This window comes from Pseudophryne corroboree, chromosome 3 (assembly GCF_028390025.1).
Source record: "Pseudophryne corroboree isolate aPseCor3 chromosome 3, aPseCor3.hap2, whole genome shotgun sequence".
Lineage (NCBI taxonomy): Eukaryota > Metazoa > Chordata > Amphibia > Anura > Myobatrachidae > Pseudophryne > Pseudophryne corroboree.
The window spans coordinates 457,326,658-457,350,656 of NC_086446.1; the positions used below are offsets into that span (position 1 = coordinate 457,326,658).

General features: G+C 48.7%; 1 protein-coding gene across 2 annotated transcripts in view; it reads left to right on the forward strand.

The window, feature by feature from the left end:
* Positions 1–3,413: 3,413 nt before the first annotated feature.
* JPT1 (Jupiter microtubule associated homolog 1) overlaps positions 3,414–23,999 on the forward strand; it is a 59,271-nt gene continuing 38,685 nt past the window's right edge. The window contains exon 1 of one of the 2 annotated variants that reach the window (XM_063960655.1): positions 3,414–3,521. In XM_063960655.1, the coding sequence (XP_063816725.1) occupies positions 3,466–3,521 (56 nt within the window). In that variant the 5' untranslated portion in view covers positions 3,414–3,465. The remainder of the gene's footprint in view (positions 3,522–23,999) is intronic. The other variant, XM_063960654.1, reaches the window with a different exon arrangement.

Sequence of the window (23,999 nt, forward strand, 5' to 3'; positions counted from 1 at the left end):
CTCCCGCTTTTTATATCGTTAATGGCGGGGGTTTCTGCACATACACAGTGTTAAACACTGTATTATGTGCTTTTTATTGCCAAATGGTATATTAATTGCAGCCCAGGGCGCCCCCACCCCCAGCGCCCTGCACCCACCAGTGACCGGAGTGTGTGGTGTGCTGTGGGAGCAATGGCGCACAGCTGCAGTGCTGTGCGCTACCTTATTGAAGACCGAAGTCTTCAGCCGCCGATTTCCTCCGGTTTCTTCCGTCTTCTGGCTCTGCAAGGGGGACGGCGGCGCGGCTCCGGGAACGGACGATCGAGGTCGGGCCCTGTGTTCGATCCCTCTGGAGCTAATGGTGTCCAGTAGCCTAGAAGCACAAGCTAGCTGCAAGCAGGTAGGTTTGCTTCTCTCCCCTAAGTCCCACGTAGCAGTGAGTCTGTTGCCAGCAGATCTCACTGAAAATAAAAAACCTAACAAATACTTTTCTTTCTAGGAAGCTCAGGAGAGCCCCTAGAGTGCATCCAGCTCTGGCCGGGCACAGATTCTAACTGAGGTCTGGAGGAGGGGCATAGAGGGAGGAACCAGTGCACACCAGATGTAGTACCTAATCTTTTCTTTAGAGTGCCCAGTCTCCTGCGGAGCCCGTCTATTCCCCATGGTCCTTACGGAGTACCCAGCATCCACTAGGACGTCATAGAAAATGAGGTGCCTTTTTTGTATGCTGCGGAGGGACATAAGGTAAGAAATTTGACTTACCAGCTGTAGTAGTAGAGACAAGGTCCGAGAGGCCGTCTCCAAACAACTCCTCCCCTTTGTAAGGCAAGGACTCCATATGCCGCTTTGAATCGGCGTCTCCCGTCCACTGTCGGGTCCACAAGAGCCGCCTAGCAGAAATAGACATAGCATTTATTCTGGAGCTTAATAAACAAATGTCTCTCTGAGCATCTCTCATATACAAGGCAGCATCTCTGATATGCTCTATGGTCATTTGAATGGCATCCCTATCTAAGGTGTCAATCTCCGTAGATAAGGAATCTGCCCATGTCACAACCGCACTACAAACCCAGGCCGACGCCATAGCCGGTCTAACAATAGTACCTGAATGAGTTTAAATGTGTTTCATGGTAATTTCCTGCCTGCGATCAGCAGGATCCTTGAGGGAAGCCGTATCCTGAGAAGGCAGTGCCACCTTTTTGGACAAGCGTGTCAGCGCCTTGTCTACTTTAGGCGAAGATTCCCATCGTATCCTATCCGTTTGTGGAAAAGAATACGCCATAAGAATCCTTTTGGGAACTTGTGGTCTCCTATCCGGAGATTCCCAAGCCTTTTCGCACAATTCACTCAGTTCAAATGAGGACGGAAAGGTGACTTCAGGCTTTTTCCCTTTATACATGTGTACCCTCGTGTCAGGGACAGGGGGTTCCTCAGTAATATGCAAAACCTCTTTAATGGCAATAATCATGTACCGAATACCTTTTGCCACCCTCGGCTGTAATTTTGCATCTTCATAGTCGACACTAGAATCAGTATCCGTGTCGGTATCTGTGTCATCGATCTGGGATATGGTGCGCTTCTGAGACCCCGAAGGGCCTGGCGCCACAGGGACAGGCATGGACTGACTACCTGACTGATCCCTAGCTTCAGCCTTGTCTAACCTTTTATGCAATAGATTGACATTTGCATTCAAGACATTCAGCATATCCACCCATTCCGGTGTCGGTGTTGCCGACGGCGACATGACATTCAAGCACTACCCCTCCACATTAAGCGAGCCTTCCTCGTCAAACATGTTGACACACGCGTACCGACACACTTCACACACACAGGGAACCTCTTTTCTGAAGACAGTATCCCCTTCAAGGCCCTTTGGAGAGACAGAGAGAGTATGCCAGCACACACCCCAGCGCAATGACCCTGGAGACCAACACAAAATGTTTTTCCCCCAGCCGTGCTGTATAATATGTTATCCGCCGATTATGTGCCCCCCCCCCCCTCTTTTAAACACCCCTACACCGTGTGTAAGCAGGGGAGAGTCCGGGGAGCTTCCTCTCAGCGGTGCTGTGGAGAGAAAATGGCGCTGGTGAGTGCTGAGGGAGAAGCCTCGCCCCCTCGGCGGCGGGCTTCTGTCCCGCTCAAACTTACTAAAATATGGCGGGGGCTCTTTTATATACATGTGCAGTGCCCACCTGTACATGTATATTGTCTTTTGCCATAATAGAGGTGTTATACTGCTGCCCAGGCCCCCCCCCCCCCCTGCGCCCTGCACCCTTACAGTGACCGGAGTATGTGAGGTGTATGGGAGCAATGACGCACAGCTGCAGTGCTGTGCGTTACCTCAGTGAAGCTGAAGGCTTCTGCCGCCTGACGTCTTCTGACTTCGGTTCTTCTGGCTCTGTGAGGAGAACGGCGGCGCGGCTCTGGGGGTGGACGCCCAGTAAGAACCTGTGTTTACCGCCTCTGGAGCTAATGGTGTCCAGTAGCCGATGAAGCAGAGCCTATCTTAGACAAGAAGGTCTGCCCCTCTCTCCTCAGTCCCTCGATGCAGGGAGCCTGTTGCCAGCAGTGCTCCCTGTAAAAAAGTAGAAAAAAATCCAAACAAAAATGCTTCTAGGCAGAGAACTCAGGAGAGCTCTCTGCAGTGCACCCATCTTGCTCTGGGCACAGTGCTGAGGTCTGGAGGAGGGGCATAGAGGGAGGAGCCAGTGCACACCCTCCCAGAGTCCAAAGCTTTCTTAAAGTGCCCTATCTCCTGAGGAGCCCGTCTATTCCCCATGGTCCTTACGGAGTCCCAGCATCCTCAAGGACGTTAGAGAAAAGTATTTAATAAGAATATTTCATTCATTCAGATCTAGGATGTGTTGTGTTCCCTTTATTTTTTTGAGCAGTGTGTATATAGAGAGAGAGAGAGAGAGAGAGAGAGAGAGAGAGTGTGTGTGATAGTAATAACACACATTCTCAATGCCATAAAACCACAAGGCATCCAATATTCTGCCACGTTATTTATGAGCACATATTCGACAACACACACCGCACCCAAACTGTCTGATGCTCTGTCCTCCTCATTCTTTTCTGCAGGCTCATTCTCCCTGCCCATGCACTGACACACTGACTACTGCTGCTGCTGGCGGCTGCTGCTGCTGCCCACCCATCACACAGTGACTACACGCAGCAGCAGTCAGACCACTCCAGTCCAGTTCACTTCAGTCACAAAGGGAAAGCCTGGAAAATCTCAGCATCCCAGTCTCCGCTTCTGATTGGTCGCATGTGGCAACAGGCGGGACCCTCTGACGTCACACGATGAGCCATCAGGCGCTGTTTCTAGAATGACACCTCTATCTGCCAATTGCTGCGACGCCCCTCCAATGAAATAACGCCTAACGGTACAAAGCGACCTATCAGCGAGCACCAGAGGCGTGGTCCATCATATAAATGCCGCAACGGTGAACCCTGGCCGGTACACAATTGCTGCGTATTCGAGTTATGACAACGACATCCATGTTTTCCGGCCTAGACCCCGAGGGCCGTAGCAGTTCCAGGTAACGCTCACACCCGCTCTATGTTACTAGTGATCTTTATTCATGCTACTCTGGGCACCTGTATCCGCCTGGTGTTGTTCCCCCATTATTTATCCCGGTACATGCAGTACGCCTGGGGATGTTCCCCGGGTGCTAGTCTGTGGTTATCTTATTCTGCTGTGGCACTTCTAGTCCCAGTAGGCAGGACTCTCCACTGAAGCTAGTATTCCTAGGCTGTGCCGCTGCTATCTGCTCCTGAGCAGGTTGCATTATGAGTAATGGCATAGAGGCCGGCTAACACGCCCTGCCTGCACCGGGGAACACGCCCTGGCTGCGCCGCTCTGATGCTGAGTGAGCCGGTTATTACCCGGTCTTATCTGTCACACTCCCCTAGCTGGCACCTAGAGACTGCTCTGCTACCAATGACCTGACTTGTCTTGTCACCGGCTGATGCCGTCTGTGATGGGTGAGGCTGGGAGTAGACTACGGGGCTGGGTACCGTACACATGTGCTGGCATACGGAGCTAGGGAAGGTGATGGCACTGGCATCCCTGGTCCTTTGTGTGCGCAGGAAACGTGCAGATGGGTGTTATCCCTGACGCTTGGAATTCGGAAGACTGTTAAGTGGGAACATTGTCCCTGCTTCTGAGTCTGGAACAATCTGTTTATGGGTTATAGAAAGGTGATGCTGAATTGTCAGTTTTGTAATCTGATTCAGTCGCATTGTGCACTTATCTGCAGAACATAAGTTTAAAGTCAATCTTAAATAACTATCCACTCAATGCAGAGCTGGTTTTAGCTACCATGCTGCTGTATGCAATGTACTGGTTTGGGGCCCTAGTCAGATCCCTATTTACCTTGTGTTCTCACCTGTGTCTTGGATTGGTGTTGCCATGCAGAAGCCATGTTAATTGTGGTCACCTGTGGGTTGATTAATCTCATGGTATAAATCTGTTCACTTTGAGGTTTGCTTGTCTTGTTCACTAACTGATGCTTATGACTGAGACAGATACCAAATAGGGACCAATATGTTGGTAGCTCTCTAAACACTGGTGGATTGTAATTATGACATTTCACCCATGGATATGGTGAGTGCCCTCTTATAATGAAATAAGGTAAAACTTGTCTTAATACATAGTAACACAGATCTTATGCTTGTAGCACTTTATGTAGATTATACAGTGACTGTGCTGTGGATGTGGCACTCTTTATGCCAATGAGTCTAACATATGTTTGTGGATGTATTAATCAAAGAAGCATAAAAATGTTCGTGGTAAGTATATTGACATTAAGTGGAGCAACTGGAAAATAACCACTTTCAGTATATGGTCATTGAACAGTATTTGTAGGATATCCCCTGAAAATGCCTGTTTGGAGGGTACCTGCAATTAAGTATCCCTTAGATCAGTGATGGGGGAACCTTTGGCACTCCAGCTGTTGAACTGCGCATCCTGGCATGCCCTGCTACTGGTTTAGAATGGCAAAACTGTAGCAGGGCATGCTGGATGTGTAGTTCAACAGCAGGAGTGCCAAATGTTTCCCATCACTGCCTTAGATGTATCTACAGGAGATTACTGGAAACTGCTTCAGTGGCAAATTTACCAAGCTGCTTGGCCTTTGTACCTTATACTATTCATAGATAGTGGTAGCAATTGTAGCTTATGAGCTACATTGATGAGAAGGTACTGGAAGAAATCCTATAGGAACCCTCTCTAGTACAGTTCAGTTGCACATGTGTGGTCAGCTGTCATACATGCTCAGTAGCACAACAGCCTTCTGAATTGTGAAATTATTGCATTAGTGATCACTTAACTTCTACGTATGCAGAAGTGTACTCCTATAGGGTGTAGTACTGGTGACCGGCGGTCACATGAATACCACCCCTCCTATACAGTGTATGTGCATGTCATTTTTTAATGCAGGCCAGCAATCTTAGTAATAACCCTCTCAGCATCTGAAAATACTTGACTTTGTTTAGGTGCTGCTAAGTGAAACTTCTCTGGATGCTCACTGAACATATCCAGTCTCGGGATACCGCATTCCACAGGCTGGCTGCCTCTCTGTAACTCACTGCAAGGCTGGGGCTTGTCCCTAGTGAGTTCAGACAGTCACAGGACTGCCAAGTATGGGAGGTGGAGGAGCTGCAGAGTCCTGAATGCAAGCACTATGGGGATATCTGCTCCTCTGTCACCATCTGCTGGAGGGTGGGGCTTGTGTATAACTGTATAGGGCTTCCATATGGTGCAGGAGCCCTGTAGGACCAAATTCCTCACCCCTCAATGTAGTACTCGATAGCAGCTGTGCTGGTCTCCCCTCTCACTGTACTATTAAAATAAATGAATTTAAAAATGCAATAGGGGTGCAAATGTCATGTGGCCCTCCTAGGCAACCACCCACACCACCTGGCCCTGACTGCAAAGAATGGCCACCCCCTAGGCTCCACTGCTTTGCCAAGTGTCTCTGCTGCATAGTCTGCCTCCTGATGCTCTGCTCTTGTCGAACAGCTGCTTCCCCTTTGCCCCCAAACTTTGGCAGAGTTGCTGTTACCATTTGACCTGTTCAAGTGCCAGTAATGCTATCAGATATTAATTCATATGATCAGCAAGTGGTTGGGTAGGCCAGTGAGTCATAATTGTTTATGGGTGCTCCAAACTGGGGGTAATGTATTAGAACGCTTCCTGCTTCACCTGTTCAGAGGCAAAGCAGCATCGAGAGGTATTAACATCAACGATGCTGAAGCGCTGTGGCAGGTTCCAGCCAGTCTTCATGTAAGATGTTGCATGTGCATCTTTGGAAGATGCAGCACATTAGCATTAGGCTGATGTGCTGTAGGTCACAGGCAGCAATCACCCCCCCCCCCCCCCCCCCCCCCCCTGCTGCCTCTCGGTAAAGAAGCAAAGCAGGAAGCATTATACCTGCATAAGTGTGGGTATAATACATTCCACCCTGAGTTTGGTCTGTTACTGTTGACTTTCCCAAAAGCACTATTTAGCTGTGTGAAGACACTAACCCTGACTGAAGATTTCTAGCTCACTTCTGCTAGCAGAAATGTCTGCACTGGCACACTGTGCTTATACAGTATGTGTGCAGCTGGAAAGGGGATGATTACAAAAACTCCATAAGTAAATTATGGGCAAACTTATGTTTCAATGGCTACATTTTCTCTATCGTCCTAGTGGATGCTGGGGTTCCTGAAAGGACCATGGGGAATAGCGGCTCCGCAGGAGACAGGGCACAAAAAGTAAAGCTTTAGGATCAGGTGGTGTGCACTGGCTCCTCCCCCTATGACCCTCCTCCAAGCCTCAGTTAGATTTTTGTGCCCGGCCGAGAAGGGTGCAATCTAGGTGGCTCTCCTAAAGAGCTGCTTAGAAAAGTTTAGCTTAGGTTTTTTATTTTACAGTGAGTCCTGCTGGCAACAGGATCACTGCAACGAGGGACTTAGGGGAGAAGAAGTGAACTCACCTGCGTGCAGGATGGATTGGCTTCTTTGGCTACTGGACATTAGCTCCAGAGGGACGATCACAGGTACAGCCTGGATGGTCACCGGAGCCTCGCCGCCGGCCCCCTTGCAGATGCTGAAACGAGAAGAGGTCCAGAATCGGCGGCAGAAGACTCCTCAGTCTTCTTAAGGTAGCGCACAGCACTGCAGCTGTGCGCCATTTCCTCTCAGCACACTTCACACGGCAGTCACTGAGGGTGCAGGGCGCTGGGAGGGGGGCGCCCTGGGAGGCAAATGAAAACCTTTTTTGGCTAAAAATACCTCACATATAGCCTCCGGGGGCTATATGGAGATATTTAACCCCTGCCAGAATCCATTAAAGAGCGGGAGACGAGCCCGCCGAAAAAGGGGCGGGGCCTATCTCCTCAGCACACAGCGCCATTTTCCCTCACAGAAAGGCTGGAGGGAAGGCTCCCAGGCTCTCCCCTGCACTGCAGAAACAGGGTTAAAACAGAGGGGGGGCACTAATTTGGCGTTAGAAATATATAAAAGATGCTATAAGGGAAAACACTTATATAAGGTTGTCCCTATATAATTATAGCGTTTTTGGTGTGTGCTGGCAAACTCTCCCTCTGTCTCTCCAAAGGGCTAGTGGGTCCTGTCTATCAGAGCATTCCCTGTGTGTGTGCTGTGTGTCGGTACGTGTGTGTCGACATGTATGAGGACGATGTTGGTGAGGAGGCGGAGCAATTGCCTGTAATGGTGATGTCACTCTCTAGGGAGTCGACACCGGAATGGATGGCTTATTTAGGGAATTACGTGATAATGTCAACACGCTGCAAGGTCGGTTGACGACATGAGACGGCCGACAAACAATTAGTACCGGTCCAGACGTCTCAAACACCGTCAGGGGTTTTAAAACGCCCGTTTACTTTAGTCGGTCGACACAGACACGGACACTGAATCCAGTGTCGACGGTGAATAAACAAACGTATTCCTTATTAGGGCCACACGTTAAGGGCAATGAAGGAGGTGTTACATATTTCTGATACTACAAGTACCACAAAAGAGGGTATTATGTGGGATGTGAAAAAACTACCGTAGTTTTTCCTGAATCAGATAAATTAAATGAAGTGTGTGATGATGCGTGGGTTCCCCCCGATAGAAAATTATGGGCGGTATACCCTTTCCCGCCAGAAGTTAGGGCGCGTTGGGAAACACCCCTTAGGGTGGATAAGGCGCTCACACGCTTATCAAAACAAGTGGCGGTACCGTCTATAGATAGGGCCGTCCTCAAGGAGCCAGCTGACAGGAGGCTGGAAAATATCATAAAAAGTATATACACACATACTGGTGTTATACTGCGACCAGCGATCGCCTCAGCCTGGATGTGCAGAGCTGGGGTGGCTTGGTCGGATTCCCTGACTAAAAATATTGATACCCTTGACAGGGACAGTATTTTATTGACTATAGAGCATTTAAAGGATGCATTTTCTATATATGCGAGATGCACAGAGGGATATTTGCACTCTGGCATCAAGAGTAAGTGCGATGTCCATATCTGCCAGAAGATGTTTATGGACACGACAGTGGTCAGGTGATGCAGATTCCAAACGGCACAAAGGTGTATTGCCGTATAAAGGAAGAGGAGTTATTTGGGGTCGGTCCATCGGACCTGGTGGCCACGGCAACTGCTGGAAAATCCACCGTTTTTACCCTAAGTCACATCTCTGCAGAAAAAGACACCGTCTTTTCAGCCTCAGTCCTTTCGTCCCTATAAGAGTCATATCTGCCCAGGGATAGAGGAAAGGGAAGAAGACTGCAGCAGGCAGCCCATTCCCAGGAACAGAAGCGTTCCACCGCTTCTGCCAAGCTCTCAGCATGACGCTGGGACCGTACAGGACCCCTGGATCCTACATGTAGTATCCCAGGGGTACAGATTGGAATGTCGAGACGTTTCCCCTTCGCAGGCTCCTGAAGTCTGGTTTACCAAGGTCTCCCTCCGACAAGGAGGCAGTATGGGAAACAATTCACAAGCTGTATTCCCAGCAGGTGATAATCAAATTACCCCTCCTACAACAAGAAAAGGGGTATTATTCCACATTATATTGTGGTACTGAAGCCAGAAGGCTAGGTGAGACCTATTCTAAATCTAAAAAAATTTGAACACTTACAAAGGTTCAAATCAAGATGGAGTCACTCAGAGCAGTGATAACGAACCAGGAAGAAGGGGACTATATAGTGTCCCGAGACATCAGGGATGCTTACCTCCATGTCCAAAATTTGCCCTTCTCACTAAGGGTACCTCAGGTTCGTGGTACAGAACTGTCACTATCAGTTTCAGACGCTGCCGTTTGGATTGTCCACGGCACCCCGGGTCTTTACCAAGGTAATGGCCGAAATGATGATTCTTCTTCGAAGAAAAGGCGTCTTAATTATCCCTTACTTGGACGATCTCCTGATAAGGGCAAAGTCCAGGGAACAGTTGGAGGTCGGAGTAGCACTATCTCGGATACTGCTACAACAGCACGGGTGGATTCTAAATATTCCAAAATCGCAGCTGATCCCGACGACAAGTCTGCTGTGCCTAGGGATGATTCTGGACACAGTCCAGAAAAAGGTGTTTCTCCCGGAAGAGAAAGCCAGGGAGTTATCCGAGCTAGTCAGGAACCTCCTAAAATCAGTGCATCATTGCACAAGGGTCCTGGTAAAGATGGTGACTTCCTACGAAGCAATTCCATTCTGCAGATTTCACGCAAGAATTTTTCAGTGGGATCTGCTGGACAAATGGTCCGGATCGCATCTTCAGATGCATCAGCGGATAACCCTATATCCAAGGACAAGGGTGTCTCTCCTGTGGTGGTTACAGAGTGCTCATCTTCTAGAGGGCCGCAGATTCGGCATTCAGGATTGGATGCTGGTGACCACGGAGGCCAGCCCGAGAGGCTGGGGAGCAGTCACACAAGGAAAAAATTTCCAGGGAGTGTGATCAAGTCTGGAGACTTTTCTCCACATAAATATACTGGAGCTAAGGGTAAATTTATAATACTCTAAGCTTAGCAAGACCTCTGCTTCAAGGTCAGCCGGTATTGATCCAGTGGGAAAAACATCACGGCAGTCGCCCACGTAAATAGACAGGGCGGCACAAGAAGCAGGAGGGCAATGGCAAAAACTGCAAGGACTTTTCGCTGGGCAGAAAATCATGTGATAGCACTGTCAGCAGTGTTTCATTCCGGGAATGGAAACTGGGAAGCAGACTTCCTCAGCAGGCACGACCTCCACCCGGCAGAATGGAAACTTCATCGGGAAGTTTTCCACATGATTGTAAACCGTTGGGAAATACCAAAGGTGGACATGATGGCGTCCCGTCTGAACAAAAAACGGGACAGGTATTGCGCCAGGTTAAGAGACCCTCAGGCAATAGCTGTGGACGTTCTGGTAACACCATGGATGTACCAGTCGGTGTATGTGTTCCATCCTCTGCTTCTCATACCTAAGGTACTGAGACTTATAAGACGTAGAGGAGTAAGAACTATACTCATGGCTCCGGATTGGCCAAGAAGGACTTGGTACCCGGAACTTCAAGAGATGCTCACAGAGGACTTATGGCCTCTGCCGCTAAGAAGGGACTTGTTTCAGCAAGTACCATGTCTGTTCCAAGACTTACCGCAGCTGCGTTTGACGGCATGGCGGTAGAACGCCGGATCCTAAGGGAAAAAGGCATTCCGGAAGAGGTCATTCCTACCCTGGTCAAAGCCAGAAAGGAGGTGACTGCACAACCTTATCACCACATGTGGCAAAAATATGTTGCGTGGTGTGAGGCCAGAAAGGCCCCACGAAGAAATTTCAACTCTGTCGATTCCTGCATTTCCTGCAAACAGGAGTGTCTATGGGCCTCAAATTGGGGTCCATTAAGGTTCAAATTTCGGCCCTGTCGATTTTCTTCCAGAAAGAAGTGGCTTCAGTTCCTGAAGTCCAGAAGTTTGTCAAGGGAGTATTGCATATACAACCCCCTTTTGTGCCTCCAGTGGCACTGTGGGATCTCAACGTAGTTCTGGGATTCCTCAAATCACATTGGTTTAAAACCAGTCAAATCTGTGGATTTGAAGCATCTCGCATGAAAAGTGACCATGCTCTTGGCCCTGGCCTGGACCAGGCGAGTGTCAAATTGGTGGTTTTTTTTCTCAAAGCCCATATCTGGTTGTCCATTTGGACAGGGCAGAGCTGCGGACTCGTCCCCAGTTCTCTCCCTAAGGTGGTGTCAGTGTTTCACCTGAACCAGCTTATTTTGGTGCCTTGCGCCTACTAGGGACTTGGAGGACTCCAGGTTGCTAGATGTTGTGAGGGCCCTGTAAATATAGGTTCCAGGACGGCTGGAGTCAGGAAAACTGACTTGCTGTTATCCTGTATGCACCCAACAGACTATTGCTAGTTGGATGTGTAATACAATTCAGCTTGCACATTCTGTGGCAGGCCTGCCACAGCCAAAATATGTAAATGCCCATTCCACAAGGAAGGTGGGCTTATCTTGGGCGGCTGCCCGAGGGGTCTCGGCTTTACAACTTTGCCGAGCGGCTATTTAGTCAGGGGCAAACACGTTGGTAAAATCCTACAAATTTGATACCCTGGCTAAGGAGGACCTGGAGTTCTCTCATTCGGTGCTGCAGAGTCATCCGCACTCTCCCGCCCGTTTGGGAGCTTTGGTATTATCCCCATGGTCCTTTCAGGAACCCCAGCATCCACTAGGACGATAGAGAAAATAAGAATTTACTTACCGATAATTCTATTTCTCGGAGTCCGTAGTGGATGCTGGGCGCCCATCCCTAGTGCGGATTATCTGCAATACTTGTACATAGTTACAAAAATCGGGTTATTATTGTTGTGAGCCATCTTTTCAGAGGCTCCGCTGTTATCATACTGTTAACTGGGTTCAGATCACAGGTTGTACAGTGTGATTGGTGTGGCTGGTATGAGTCTTACCCGGGATTCAAAATCCTTCCTTATTGTGTACGCTCGTCCGGGCACAGTATCCTAACTGAGGCTTGGAGGAGGGTCATAGGGGGAGGAGCCAGTGCACACCACCTGATCCTAAAGCTTTACTTTTTGTGCCCTGTCTCCTGCGGAGCCGCTATTCCCCATGGTCCTTTCAGGAACCCCAGCATCCACTACGGACTCCGAGAAATAGAATTATCGGTAAGTAAATTCTTATTTTCTCTAACGTCCTAAGTGGATGCTGGGACTCCGTAAGGACCATGGGGAATAGCGGCTCCGCAGGAGACAGGGCACAAAATAAAAGCTTGAGATATCAGGTGGTGTGCACTGGCTCCTCCCCCTATGACCCTCCTCCAAGCCAGTTAGATTTTTGTGCCCGGCCGAGAAGGGTGCAAACTAGGTAGCTCTCCAGAGCTGCTTAGAATAAAAGTTTAGTTAGGTTTTTTTATTTTCAGTGAGTCCTGCTGGCAACAGGCTCACTGCATCGTGGGACTAAGGGGAGAAGAAGCGAACTCACCTGAGTGCAGAGTGGATTGGGCTTCTTAGGCTACTGGACGTTAGCTCCAGAGGGACGATCACAGGTTCAGCCTGGATGGGTCACCGGAGCCGCGCCGCCGTCCCCCTTACAGAGCCAGAAGAGACGAAGGTCCGGTGAAAGCGGCGGCAGAAGACCTCCTGTCTTCAAGACTAAGGTAGCGCACAGCACCGCAGCTGTGCGCCATTGCTCTCAGCACACTTCACACTCCGGTCACTGAGGGTGCAGGGCGCTGGGGGGGAGCGCCCTGAGACGCAATATAACACACATACCTTAGCTGGCAAAAGGAATACATCACATATAGCTCCAGGGCTATATGGATGTATTTTTTCCCCTGCCATTTTACACAAAAAAGCGGGAGTTAAGGACGTCGTGAAGGGGCGGGGCCTATCTCCTCAGCACACTGGCGCCATTATTCCCTCACAGCTCCGCTGGAAGGACGGCTCCCTGATTCTCCCCTGCAGTACTGCATCTGATTCAGGGTAAAAAAGAGAAGGGGGGGCATTTTGGCAGCAAATAACTAGATTAACAGCAGCTATAAGGGATTAACACTTATATAAGGTTATCCCTGTGTGTGTGTGTGTGTATATCTATCTATCTATCTATCTATCTATCTATCTATCTATCGCTGGGTGTGTGCTGGCAGACTCTCCCTCTGTCTCTCCAAAGGGCTAAGTGGGGTCCTGTCCTCTATCAGAGCATTCCCGGTGTGTGTGCTGTGTGTCGGTACGCGTGTGTCGACATGTATGAGGAGGAAAATGAGGTGGAGGCGGAGCAGTTGCCTGTGTTAGTGATGTCACCCCCTAGGGAGTCGACACCTGACTGGATGATTGTGTTTAAGCAATTAAGTGATGATGTCAGCAATTTACAAAAAACTTGACGACATGAGAAAGCCGGCAAATCAATTAGTGCCTGTTCAGGCGTCTCAGACACCCTCAGGGGCCCTAAAACGGCCGCTACCTCAGTGGGTCGACACGGATACAGATACTGAATCTAGTGTCGACGGTGATGAGACAAACGTAATGTCCAGTAGGGCCACACGTTACATGATCACGGCAATGAAAGAGGCATTGAACCTTTCTGACACTACAAATACCTCAAAGGCGGGTATTATGTGGGGTGTGAAAAAACTGCCAATAGTTTTTCCTGAGTCTGAGGAAATAAATGAGGTGTGATAAAGCGTGGGTTTCCCCCGATAAAAAACAGCTAATTTCTAATAAGTTATTAGCACTATACCCTTTCCCGCCAGAGGTTAGGGCACGGTGGGAAACACCCCCTAGGGTAGATAAGGCGCTCACACGTTTATCTAAACAAGTAGCGTTACCGTCCCCTGATACGGCCACCCTCAAAGAACCAGCTGATAGGAGGCTGGAAAATATCCTGAAAAGTATATACACACATACTGGTGTTATACTGCGACCAGCAATCGCATCAGCCTGGATGTGCAGTGCTGGAGTCGCATGGGCGGATTCCCTGACTGAGAATATTGATACCCTGGATAGGGACAATATTCTGTTAACTATAGAACATTTAAAGGATGCATTGCTATATATGCGTGATGCGCAGAGGGATATTTGTACCCTGGCATCAAGAGTAAGCGCAATGTCCATCTCTGCCAGAATAGCATTATGGACCAGACAGTGGTCAGGGGACGCAGATTCCAAACGGCACATGGAAGTATTGCCGTATAAGGGGGAGGAGTTATTTGGGGCTGGTCTAACAGACCTGGTGGCAACGGCTGGAAAATCCACCTTTTTACCCCAGGTTACTTCACATCAACAGAAAAACAGTCTTTTCAAACTCAGTCCTTTCGTTCCCATAAGTACAAGCGAGCAAAAGGTCACTCTTTTCTGCCCAAGGGCAGAGGAAGAGGAAAAAGGCAGCACCATGCAGCCGCTTCCCAGGAGCAGAAGCCCTCCCCTGCTTCTGCCAAGTCTTCAGCATGACGCTGGGGCTTTACAAGCAGACTCAGACACGGTGGGGGCCCGTCTCAAGTATTTCAACGCGCAGTGGGCTCACTCGCAAGTGGATCCCTGGATTCTACAGGTAGTATCACAGGGGTACAAACTGGAATTCGAGGCGTTTCCTCCTCATCGGTTCCTGAAGTCTGCTTTACCAAAGTCTCCCTCCGACAGGGAGGCAGTTCTGGAAGCCATTCACAAGCTGTACTCCCAGCAGGTGATAATCAAGGTACCCCTCTTACAACAGGGGAAGGGGTGTTATTCCACACTATTTGTGGTACCGAAGCCGGACGGCTCAGTGAGACCAATATTAAATCTAAAATCTTTGAACACTTACATAAAAAGGTTCAAATTCAAGATGGAGTCACTCAGAGCGGTGATAGCGAACCTGGAAGAGGGGGACTATATGGTGTCGCTGGACATCAAGGATGCTTATCTCCACGTCCCAATATATCCTTCTCACCAAGGGTACCTCAGGTTTGTAGTACAAAACTGTCATTATCAGTTTCAGACGCTGCCGTTTGGATTGTCCACGGCGCCTCGGGTCTTTACCAAGGTAATGGCCGAAATGATGATTCTTCTACGAAGAAAAGGCATCTTAATTATCCCTTACTTGGACGATCTCCTGATAAGGGCAAGAACCAAGGAAGTTAGAAGTCGGAGTGGCACTATCTCAGGTAGTGCTAAGTCAGCACGGATGGATTCTAAATATTCCAAAATCGCAGCTGATTCCAACGACACGTCTACTGTTCTTAGGAATGATTCTGGACACAGTCCAGAAGGTGTTTCTCCCGGAGGAGAAGGCCAGGGAGTTATCCGAGCTAGTCAGGAACCTCCTAAAACCAGGACAGGTCTCAGTGCATCAGTGCACAAGGGTCCTGGGAAAAATGGTGGCTTCTTACGAAGCGATTCCATTCGGAAGATTCCATGCAAGAACTTTTCAGTGGGATCTACTGGGAAAATGGTCCGGATCGCATCTTCAGATGCATCAACGGATAACCCTGTCGCCAAGGACAAGGGTGTCTCTCCTGTGGTGGCTTCAGAGGGCTCATCTACTAGAGGGCCGCAGATTGGCATTCAGGATTGGATCCTGGTAACCACGGATGCCAGCCTGAGAGGCTGGGGAGCAGTCACACAGGGAAGGAATTTCCAGGGCTTGTGGTCAAGCATGGAAACATCTCTTCATATAAACATTCTAGAACTAAGGGCCATTTACAATGCCTTAATTCAAGCAAAACCTCTGCTTCAGGGTCAGGCGGTGTTGATCCAGTCGGACAACATCACGTCAGTCGCCCACATAAACAGACAGGGCGGCACGAGAAGCAGGAGGGCAATGGCAGAAACTGCAAGGATTCTTCGCTGGGCGGAAAATCATGTGATAGCACTGTCAGCAGTGTTCATTCCGGGAGTGGACAACTGGGAAGCAGACTTCCTCAGCAGACACGACCTTCACCCGGGAGAGTGGGGACTTCACCCAGAAGTCTTCCACCAAATTGTAAACCGTTGGGAAAGACCAAAGGTGGACATGATGGCGTCACGTCTAAACAAAAAACTGGACAGATATTGCGCCAGGTCAAGGGACCCTCAGGCAATAGCAGTGGACGCTCTGGTAACGCCGTGGGTGTACCAGTCAGTGTATGTATTCCCTCCTCTGCCCCTCATACCGAAAGTATTGAGAATCATAAGGAGAGGGGTAAGAACTATACTCGTGGTTCCGGATTGGCCAAGAAGGTCTTGGTACCCGGAACTTCAAGAGATGCTCACGGACGAACCGTGGCCTCTACCTCTAAGAAAGGACCTGCTACAGCAGGGGCCTTGTCTGTTCCAAGACTTACCGCGGCTGCGTTTGACGGCATGGCGGTTGAACGCCGGATCCTGAAGGACAAGGGCATTCCAGAAGAAGTCATCCCTACTCTGGTAAAAGCCAGAAAGGAAGTAACCGCAAAACATTATCACCACATTTGGCGTAAATATGTTGCGTGGTGTGAGGCCAAGAAGGCCCCTACACAGGAATTTCAACTGGGTCGTTTCTTGCATTTCCTGCAAACAGGACTGTCTATGGGCCTAAAATTAGGGTCCATTAAGGTTCAAATTTCGGCCCTGTCGATATTCTTCCAGAAAGAACTGGCTTCAGTACCTGAAGTTCAGACATTTGTGAAAGGGGTGCTGCACATACAGCCTCCTTTTGTGCCTCCAGTGGCACCTTGGGATCTCAATGTTGTGTTGAGATTTCTAAAATCACACTGGTTTGAACCATTGTCTACTGTAGATTTAAAATATCTCACGTGGAAGGTGTCGATGCTGTTGGCCTTGGCTTCAGCTAGGCGTGTGTCAGAATTGGCGGCTTTATCATGTAAAAGCCCTTACCTAAATTTTCATTCTGACAGGGCGGAATTGAGGACTCGACCTCAATTTCTACCTAAGGTGGTTTCTGCATTTCACATGAACCAACCTATTGTGGTACCTGCAGCTACTAGGGACTTAGAGGACTCTAAGTTGCTGGACGTTGTCAGGGCCTTGAAAATATGTTTCCAGGACGGCTGGAGTCAGGAAAACTGACTCGCTGTTTATCCTGTATGCACCCAACAAGCTGGGTGCTCCTGCTTCTAAGCAGACGATTGCTCGTTGGATTTGTAGTACAATTCAGCTTGCACATTCCGTGGCAGGATTGCCACAGCCAAAATCGGTAAAAGCCCATTCCACAAGGAAAGTGGGCTCATCTTGGGCGGCTGCCCGAGGGGTCTCGGCTTTACAACTTTGCCGAGCAGCTACTTGGTCAGGGGCAAACACGTTTGCTAAATTCTACAAATTTGATACCCTGGCTAAGGAGGACCTGGAGTTCTCTCATTCGGTGCTGCAGAGTCATCCGCACTCTCCCGCCCGTTTGGGAGCTTTGGTATAATCCCCATGGTCCTTACGGAGTCCCAGCATCCACTTAGGACGTTAGAGAAAATAAGATTTTACTTACCGATAAATCTATTTCTCGTAGTCCGTAGTGGATGCTGGGCGCCCATCCCTAGTGCGGATTGTCTGCAATACTTGTATATAGTTATTGTTACAAAAAATTTGGGTTATTATTGTTGAGCCATCCTTTCAGAGGCTCCTTTAAATTTATCATACTGTTAACTGGGTTCAGATCACGAGTTGTACGGTGTGATTGGTGTGGCTGGTATGAGTCTTACCCGGGATTCAATATCCTTCCTTATTATGTACGCTCGTCCGGGCACAGTATCCTAACTGGCTTGGAGGAGGGTCATAGGGGGAGGAGCCAGTGCACACCACCTGATATCTCAAGCTTTTATTTTGTGCCCTGTCTCCTGCGGAGCCGCTATTCCCCATGGTCCTTACGGAGTCCCAGCATCCACTACGGACTACGAGAAATAGATTTATCGGTAAGTAAAATCTTATTTTAACCTTTTCTCTAATGTCCTAGTGGATGCTGGGGACTCTGTAAGGACCATGGGGAATAGACTGGCTCCGCAGGAGACAGGGCACTTTAAGAAAATTTGGATTCTGGTGTTCTGGCTCCTCCCTCTATGTCCCTCCTCCAGACCTCAGTTTGAATCTGTGCCCAGACAAGCTGGGTGCTACTTAGTGGGCTCTCCTGAGCTTACTAAAAAAGTATTTTGTTAGGTTTTTTATTTTCAGAGATCTGCTGGCAACAGGCTCTCTGCGACGTGGGACTGAGGGGAGAGAAGCAGCCCTACTCTCTGAAGCTAGGTCCTGCTTCTTAGGCTACTGGACACCATTAGCTCCAGAGGGATCGTACACAGGATCGCACCCTTGGTCGTCCGATCCCAGAGCCGCGCCACCGCCCCCCTCGCAGAGCCAGAAGACAGAAGCCGGTGTCTGAAGCAAGAAGACTTCGAAATCGGCGGCAGAAGACTCCATATTAGGTAGCGCACTGCAGCTGTGCGCCATTGCTCCCACACTAAACCCACATACTCCGGCCACTGAAGGGGGGGGGGGGGGGGGGCGGCGCCGCCCTGAGCAGCAATTAGAGACCTCTTTGGCAAAAGTTAGCATAATATACAGTTGGGCACTGTATATATGTATGAGCCCCTGCCAAAATTGTACATGAAAGCGGGACAGAAGCCTGCCGTCGAGGGGGCGGTGCTTCTTCCTCAGCACTCACCAGCGCCATGTTTTTTCTCCACAGCACTGCTGAGAGGAAGCTCCCCAGTCTCTCCCCTGCAGTTACACGTTAGATGAGGGTAAAAAGAGAGGGGGGGCACATAATTAGGCGCAAAAATCAATATAAACAGCAGCTACTGGGTTAACATTAAGTTACTGTGTTATTCCTGGGTTAATAGCGCTGGGGTGTGCTGGCATACTCTGTCTCTCCAAAGGGCCTTATGGGGGAATTGTCTTCAGATGAGCATTCCCTGAGTGTGTGGTGTCGGTACGTGTGTGTCGACATGTCTGAGGTAAAAGGCTCCCCTAAGGAGGAGGAAGAGCAAATATGTTTGTGTGAGGGTGTCTCCGTCGACTAAGCCGACACCTGTTTGGATATGTGTAAGTGCTAAGGTGAATTTATTGCACAAAAGATTAGAGAACAGACGGGGAATCTACCCATGTCTGTCCCTATGTCGCAGAGACCTTCTGAGTCTCTCAATGCTCACTATCCAAAATAATAGACACTGATATCGACACGGAGTCGGACTCCAGTGTCGACTACGATAATGCAAAGTTACAGCCAAAATGGCAGGAAAGTATTCAATATGATTATTGTAATAAAAGATGATTTGCATATCACTGACTCGTCTGTCCCTGACACAAGGGTACACATGTTTAAGGGGAAGAAAGCTGAGGTAAATTTCCCTCCTATCATGAAGAAAAAGTGTGAATCTCCAGACAAGAGACTGCAGTTTCCCACAAAGAATTCTCGGAGTATCCTTTCCCTACTAGGGCCAGGATAGGATGGGAATCTTCCCCTAGGGTGTCACGTTTGCCCAAAAGGGTAGCCCTGATGTAACCTATTCTCAGGGATCCTACAGATAGCGTGCACATTCTGGTACACTACTCAGACCGGCGATTGTGTCGGCATGGGTTTATAGCGCTGTAGCAGCGTGGACAGGTACCTTAATCAGCAGAGATTGAGACCCTAGTATGTATATAGATCTATCTATTGTGTGTGTATATATAACTCATGCCCAAAAGAGACATGAGTATACTGGGTCCTAGAGTCAAAGCTATGTCAATTTCTGCTTGATGTGTCCTGTAGAATATGAAATGGACAGATGATGCCGACTTAAGAGGCATATGGAAGGCTGAGGATTGTGTGGAGAAGGGTTCTCGGACCTGGTTTCCACAGCTATAGCTGGTAATTCTGATATTTTGCCTTATATTCCTGCACAGCCTAGGAAAGCATGACATTATCAAATGCAGCCTTTCCAATAAAGAAACGAGAGTCCGAGGTGCGTCCTTTCTTGCCAGAGGCGGGGGCAGAGGAAAGAAGCTGCACAACGCAGCTAGTTCCCAGGAACAGAAGTCCTCCCTGGCCTCTACAAAAATCCACCGCATGTCGCTGGGGCTCCACAGGCGGAGCTAGGCCTGGTGGGGGCACGCCTTCGTAAGTTCAGCCACAAGTGGGTTCACTCCCTGTTAGATCCCTGGGCAATAGATATTGTGTCTCGGGGATACAAGCTGGACTTTGAGAAGATGCCCCTTCACCGACGGCCCTGCCGGCTTCCCCCCCACGAGAGGGAAACAGTGTTAACTGCAATTCACAAATTGTATCTTCAACAGGTGGTGGTCAAGGTTCCCCTCCAACAAGGAGAGGGTTATTATTCGACCATGTTGTAGTCCCGAAACCAGACGGTTCGGTCAGACCCATATTGAATTTAAAATCCCTGAACATATACCTGAAAAGGTTCAAGATGGAATCGCTAAGAGCGGTCATTGCAAGCCTGAAAGGGGGAGATTTTATGGTGACTCGGGACATAAAGGATGCATACCTTCATGTCCCCATTTATCCACCTCATCAGGCATACCTCAGAATTGCGGTACGGGATTCATTACCAATTTCAGACGTTGCCGTTTGGTCTCTCCACGGCCTTGAGAATATTCACCAAGGTAATGGCGGAATTGATGGTGCTCCTGCGGAAGCAAGGTGTCACTATTATCATGTACTTGGACGATCTCCTCACAAAAGCGAGATTAAGAGCAGTTGCTGAACAGCGTATCACTTTCTCTGGAAGTGTAACGGCAACATGGCTGGATTCTATATATTCCAAAGTCGCAGTTGGTTCCTACAGCTCAATAATAAAAAACACAGCAGTGTAAATTCCTGGCGCAAACAGTTGTCAGCCCAATCTAGATCCTTAACAGATCTGTCCAAATAACAGATCAAAACAATATTCAAGGAAAAAACAATGAGGATAGATCAAAGGCGATAACAAAATGGAATAAATTTTGATATACGTCACATGTTATGTCCTTTTGGATATTCACTCTTTCAATTGTCTCATGATATCCAGATGTCAAACATGAAAAAAAGATGGTACACATACATGGGTGGTATTGCTTTAAACACTGAACAACCTGTAAGTGTCCAGAAAGAGGAAGCCTAAAGTGTCGGACCCAATTTGATAGTAGATGAGGATAGTATCTCGCCACCACTCTACCGATATTTGTGGACGTACCGAAACTTACATCAGAATATGTAAGAACAGGTGTATAAAAGTATCTTTAAAATGCTGTATCCCACGTGATGTAAGACAGAAAGAAAACTACTTCAGAAGACGTACCCCACTCACTTTGGAGGGGGATTGTTTCCACGTATAAAGGTCTTTTTCAAGCCAGGATCAGGAATGACATCCACGATAATTTAAAAGGTTTTATAAAAAATTCATGAAACAGCAATCTGATGTTTTTCTATGTGGTTTCCACACTCTGGTTTGTACAGAACATGCAGGTCAGAAGTAATAGACAAAAATGATGTAATCCAGTTTTACACCAGTACTGTCATGTTAGACATACTCCAAAAGTGGTGTCCCATAAAAAGAACAAAAAAAATTAAATAAAAGAGTGATAAACTCACTACCTGGTTTCACCAACGACGTTTCGACCTCCTGGGTCTTTTTCAAGGTGCATATCCAGGTAGTGATGGCATCGGTATTTATGCTCCAGAGCTTTCACAAACACATTTGCAATTGCGTACAACAGGCAATCATCTGCCTCTCCTAGGCATGATCCTAGACACAGACCAGAAAAGGGTTTATCTCCCGATAGAGAGCTCAGGAGCTCGTGTCACTGGTCAGGAATCTATTAAAACCAAAACTGGTCAGTGCATCACTGCACTCGAGTCCTAGGAAGGAGGGTGGCATCATACGAGGCCATTCCCTTCGGTAGGTTCCATGCGAGGACCTTCCAATGGGACTTACTGGACAAGTGGTCTGGATCACATCTTCAGATGCATCGGTTAATCACCCTATCCCCCAAGGCCAGGGTGTCTCTCCTGTGGTGGCTGCAGAGTGCTCACCTTCTCGAAGGTCGCAGATTCGGCATTCAGGACTGGGTCCTGGTGACCACAGATGCAAGCCTCCGAGGGTGGGGGGCAGTCACACGGGGAAGAAATTTCCAAGGGCTGTGGTCAAGGCAGGAGACTTGCCTTCACATCAATATCCTGGAACGAAGGGCCATATACAACGCCTTAAGTCAAGCGGAGACCCTGCTTCGCGACCAACCAGTTCTGATTCAGTCAGACAATATCACCGCAGTGGCTCATGTAAACCGCCAAGGCGTCACAAGGAGCAGCGTGGCGATGGTAGAAGCCACCAGAATTCTTCGCTGGGCAGAGAATCACGTAAGCGCACTGTCAGCAGTGTTCATTCCGGGAGTGGACAACTGGGAAGCAGACTTCCTCAGCAGGCACGACCTCCACCCGGGAGAGTGGGGACTTCATGAAGTCTTCATGCAGATTGCAAGTCATTGGGAACTGCCACAGGTGGACATGATGGCATCCCGCCTCAACAAAAAGCTGCAGAGATATTGCGCCAGGTCAAGAGACCCTCAGGCGATAGCTGTGGACGCACTGGTGACACCGTGGGTGTTCCTGTCGGTCTATGTATTTCCTCCTCTTCCTCTCATACCCAAGGTGCTGAGAATCATAAGGAAAAGAGGAGTGAGAACAACTCTTTGTTCCGGATTGGTCAAGAAGGACTTGGTATCCAGATCTGCATGAAATGCTCAGAGGACCCGTGGCTTCTGCCTCTAGGAGAGGACTTGTGCAACAGGGGCCCTGTCTGTTCCAAGACTTACCGCGGCTGCGTTTGACGACATGGCGGTTGAACGCCGGATCCTAGCAGAAAAAGGCATTCCAGATGAGGTCATTCCTACGCTGATAGAGGCTAGGAAGGATGTGACTGCTCAACATTATCACCGTATATGGCGAAAATATGTGGCTTTGTGTGAGGCCAGGAATGCCCCTTCGGAGGAATTCCAGCTGGGCCTTTTCCTTCACTTCCTACAGTCGGGAGTGACTTTGGGCCTTAAATTGGGTTCCATTAAGGTTCAGATTTCGGCCTTATCCATTTTTCTTTCAAAAAGAACTGGCTTCTCTGCCTGAAGTTCAGACGTTTGTAAAGGGAGTGCTGCATATTCAGCCCCCTTTTGTGGCACCTTGGGATCTTAACGTGGGGTTGAGTTTCCTGAAATCACACTGGTTTGAACCACTCAAAACGGTGGAAGTAAAATATCTCACGTGGAAGGTGGTCATGCTATTAGCCTTGGCTTCGGCTAGGCATGTGTCAGAATTGGCGGCTTTGTCACATAAAAGCCCTTATCTGGTTTTCCATGAGGATAGAGCAGAATTGCGGACCCGCCCACAATTTCTGCCGAAAGTGGTTTCATCCTTTCATATAAACCAACCTATTGTGGTGCCTGTGGCTACTACTGACTTGGAGGATTCAGAGTCACTGGATGTGGTCGGGGCTTTGAAGGTTTATGTAGCCAGAACGGCTAGTCAGGAAAACTGACTCTGTTTATCCTGTATGCATCCAACAAGCTGGGTGCTCCTGCTTCAAAGCAAACTATTGCTTGCTGGATCTGTAACACGATTCAGCAGGCTCATTCTGCGGCTGGATTGCCGCTTCCAAAATCAGTAAAAGCCCACTCCACAAGGAAGGTGGGCTCTTCTTGGGCGGCTGCCCGAGGGGTCTCTGCATTACAGCTTTGCCGAGCGGCTACTTGGTCAGGTTTAAACACTTTTGCAAAGTTCTACAAGTTTGATACCCTGGCTGAGGAGGACCTTGTGTTTGCTCATTTGGTGCTGCAGAGTCATCCGCACTCTCCCGCCCGTTTGGGAGCTTTGGTATAATCCCCATGGTCCTTACGGAGTCCCCAGCATCCACTAGGACATCAGAGAAAATAAGATTTTACTTACCGGTAAATCTATTTCTCGTAGTGGATGCTGGGAGCCCGTCCCAAGTGCCGACTTCTTCTGCAATGCTTGTATATAGTTATTGCTTAAATAAGGGTTATGTTTGGTTGTATCGGGGTTGATCTGATGCTCTGTTGTTCATACTGTTAACTGGGTAAATTTATCATGAGTGATACGGTATGATTGGTGT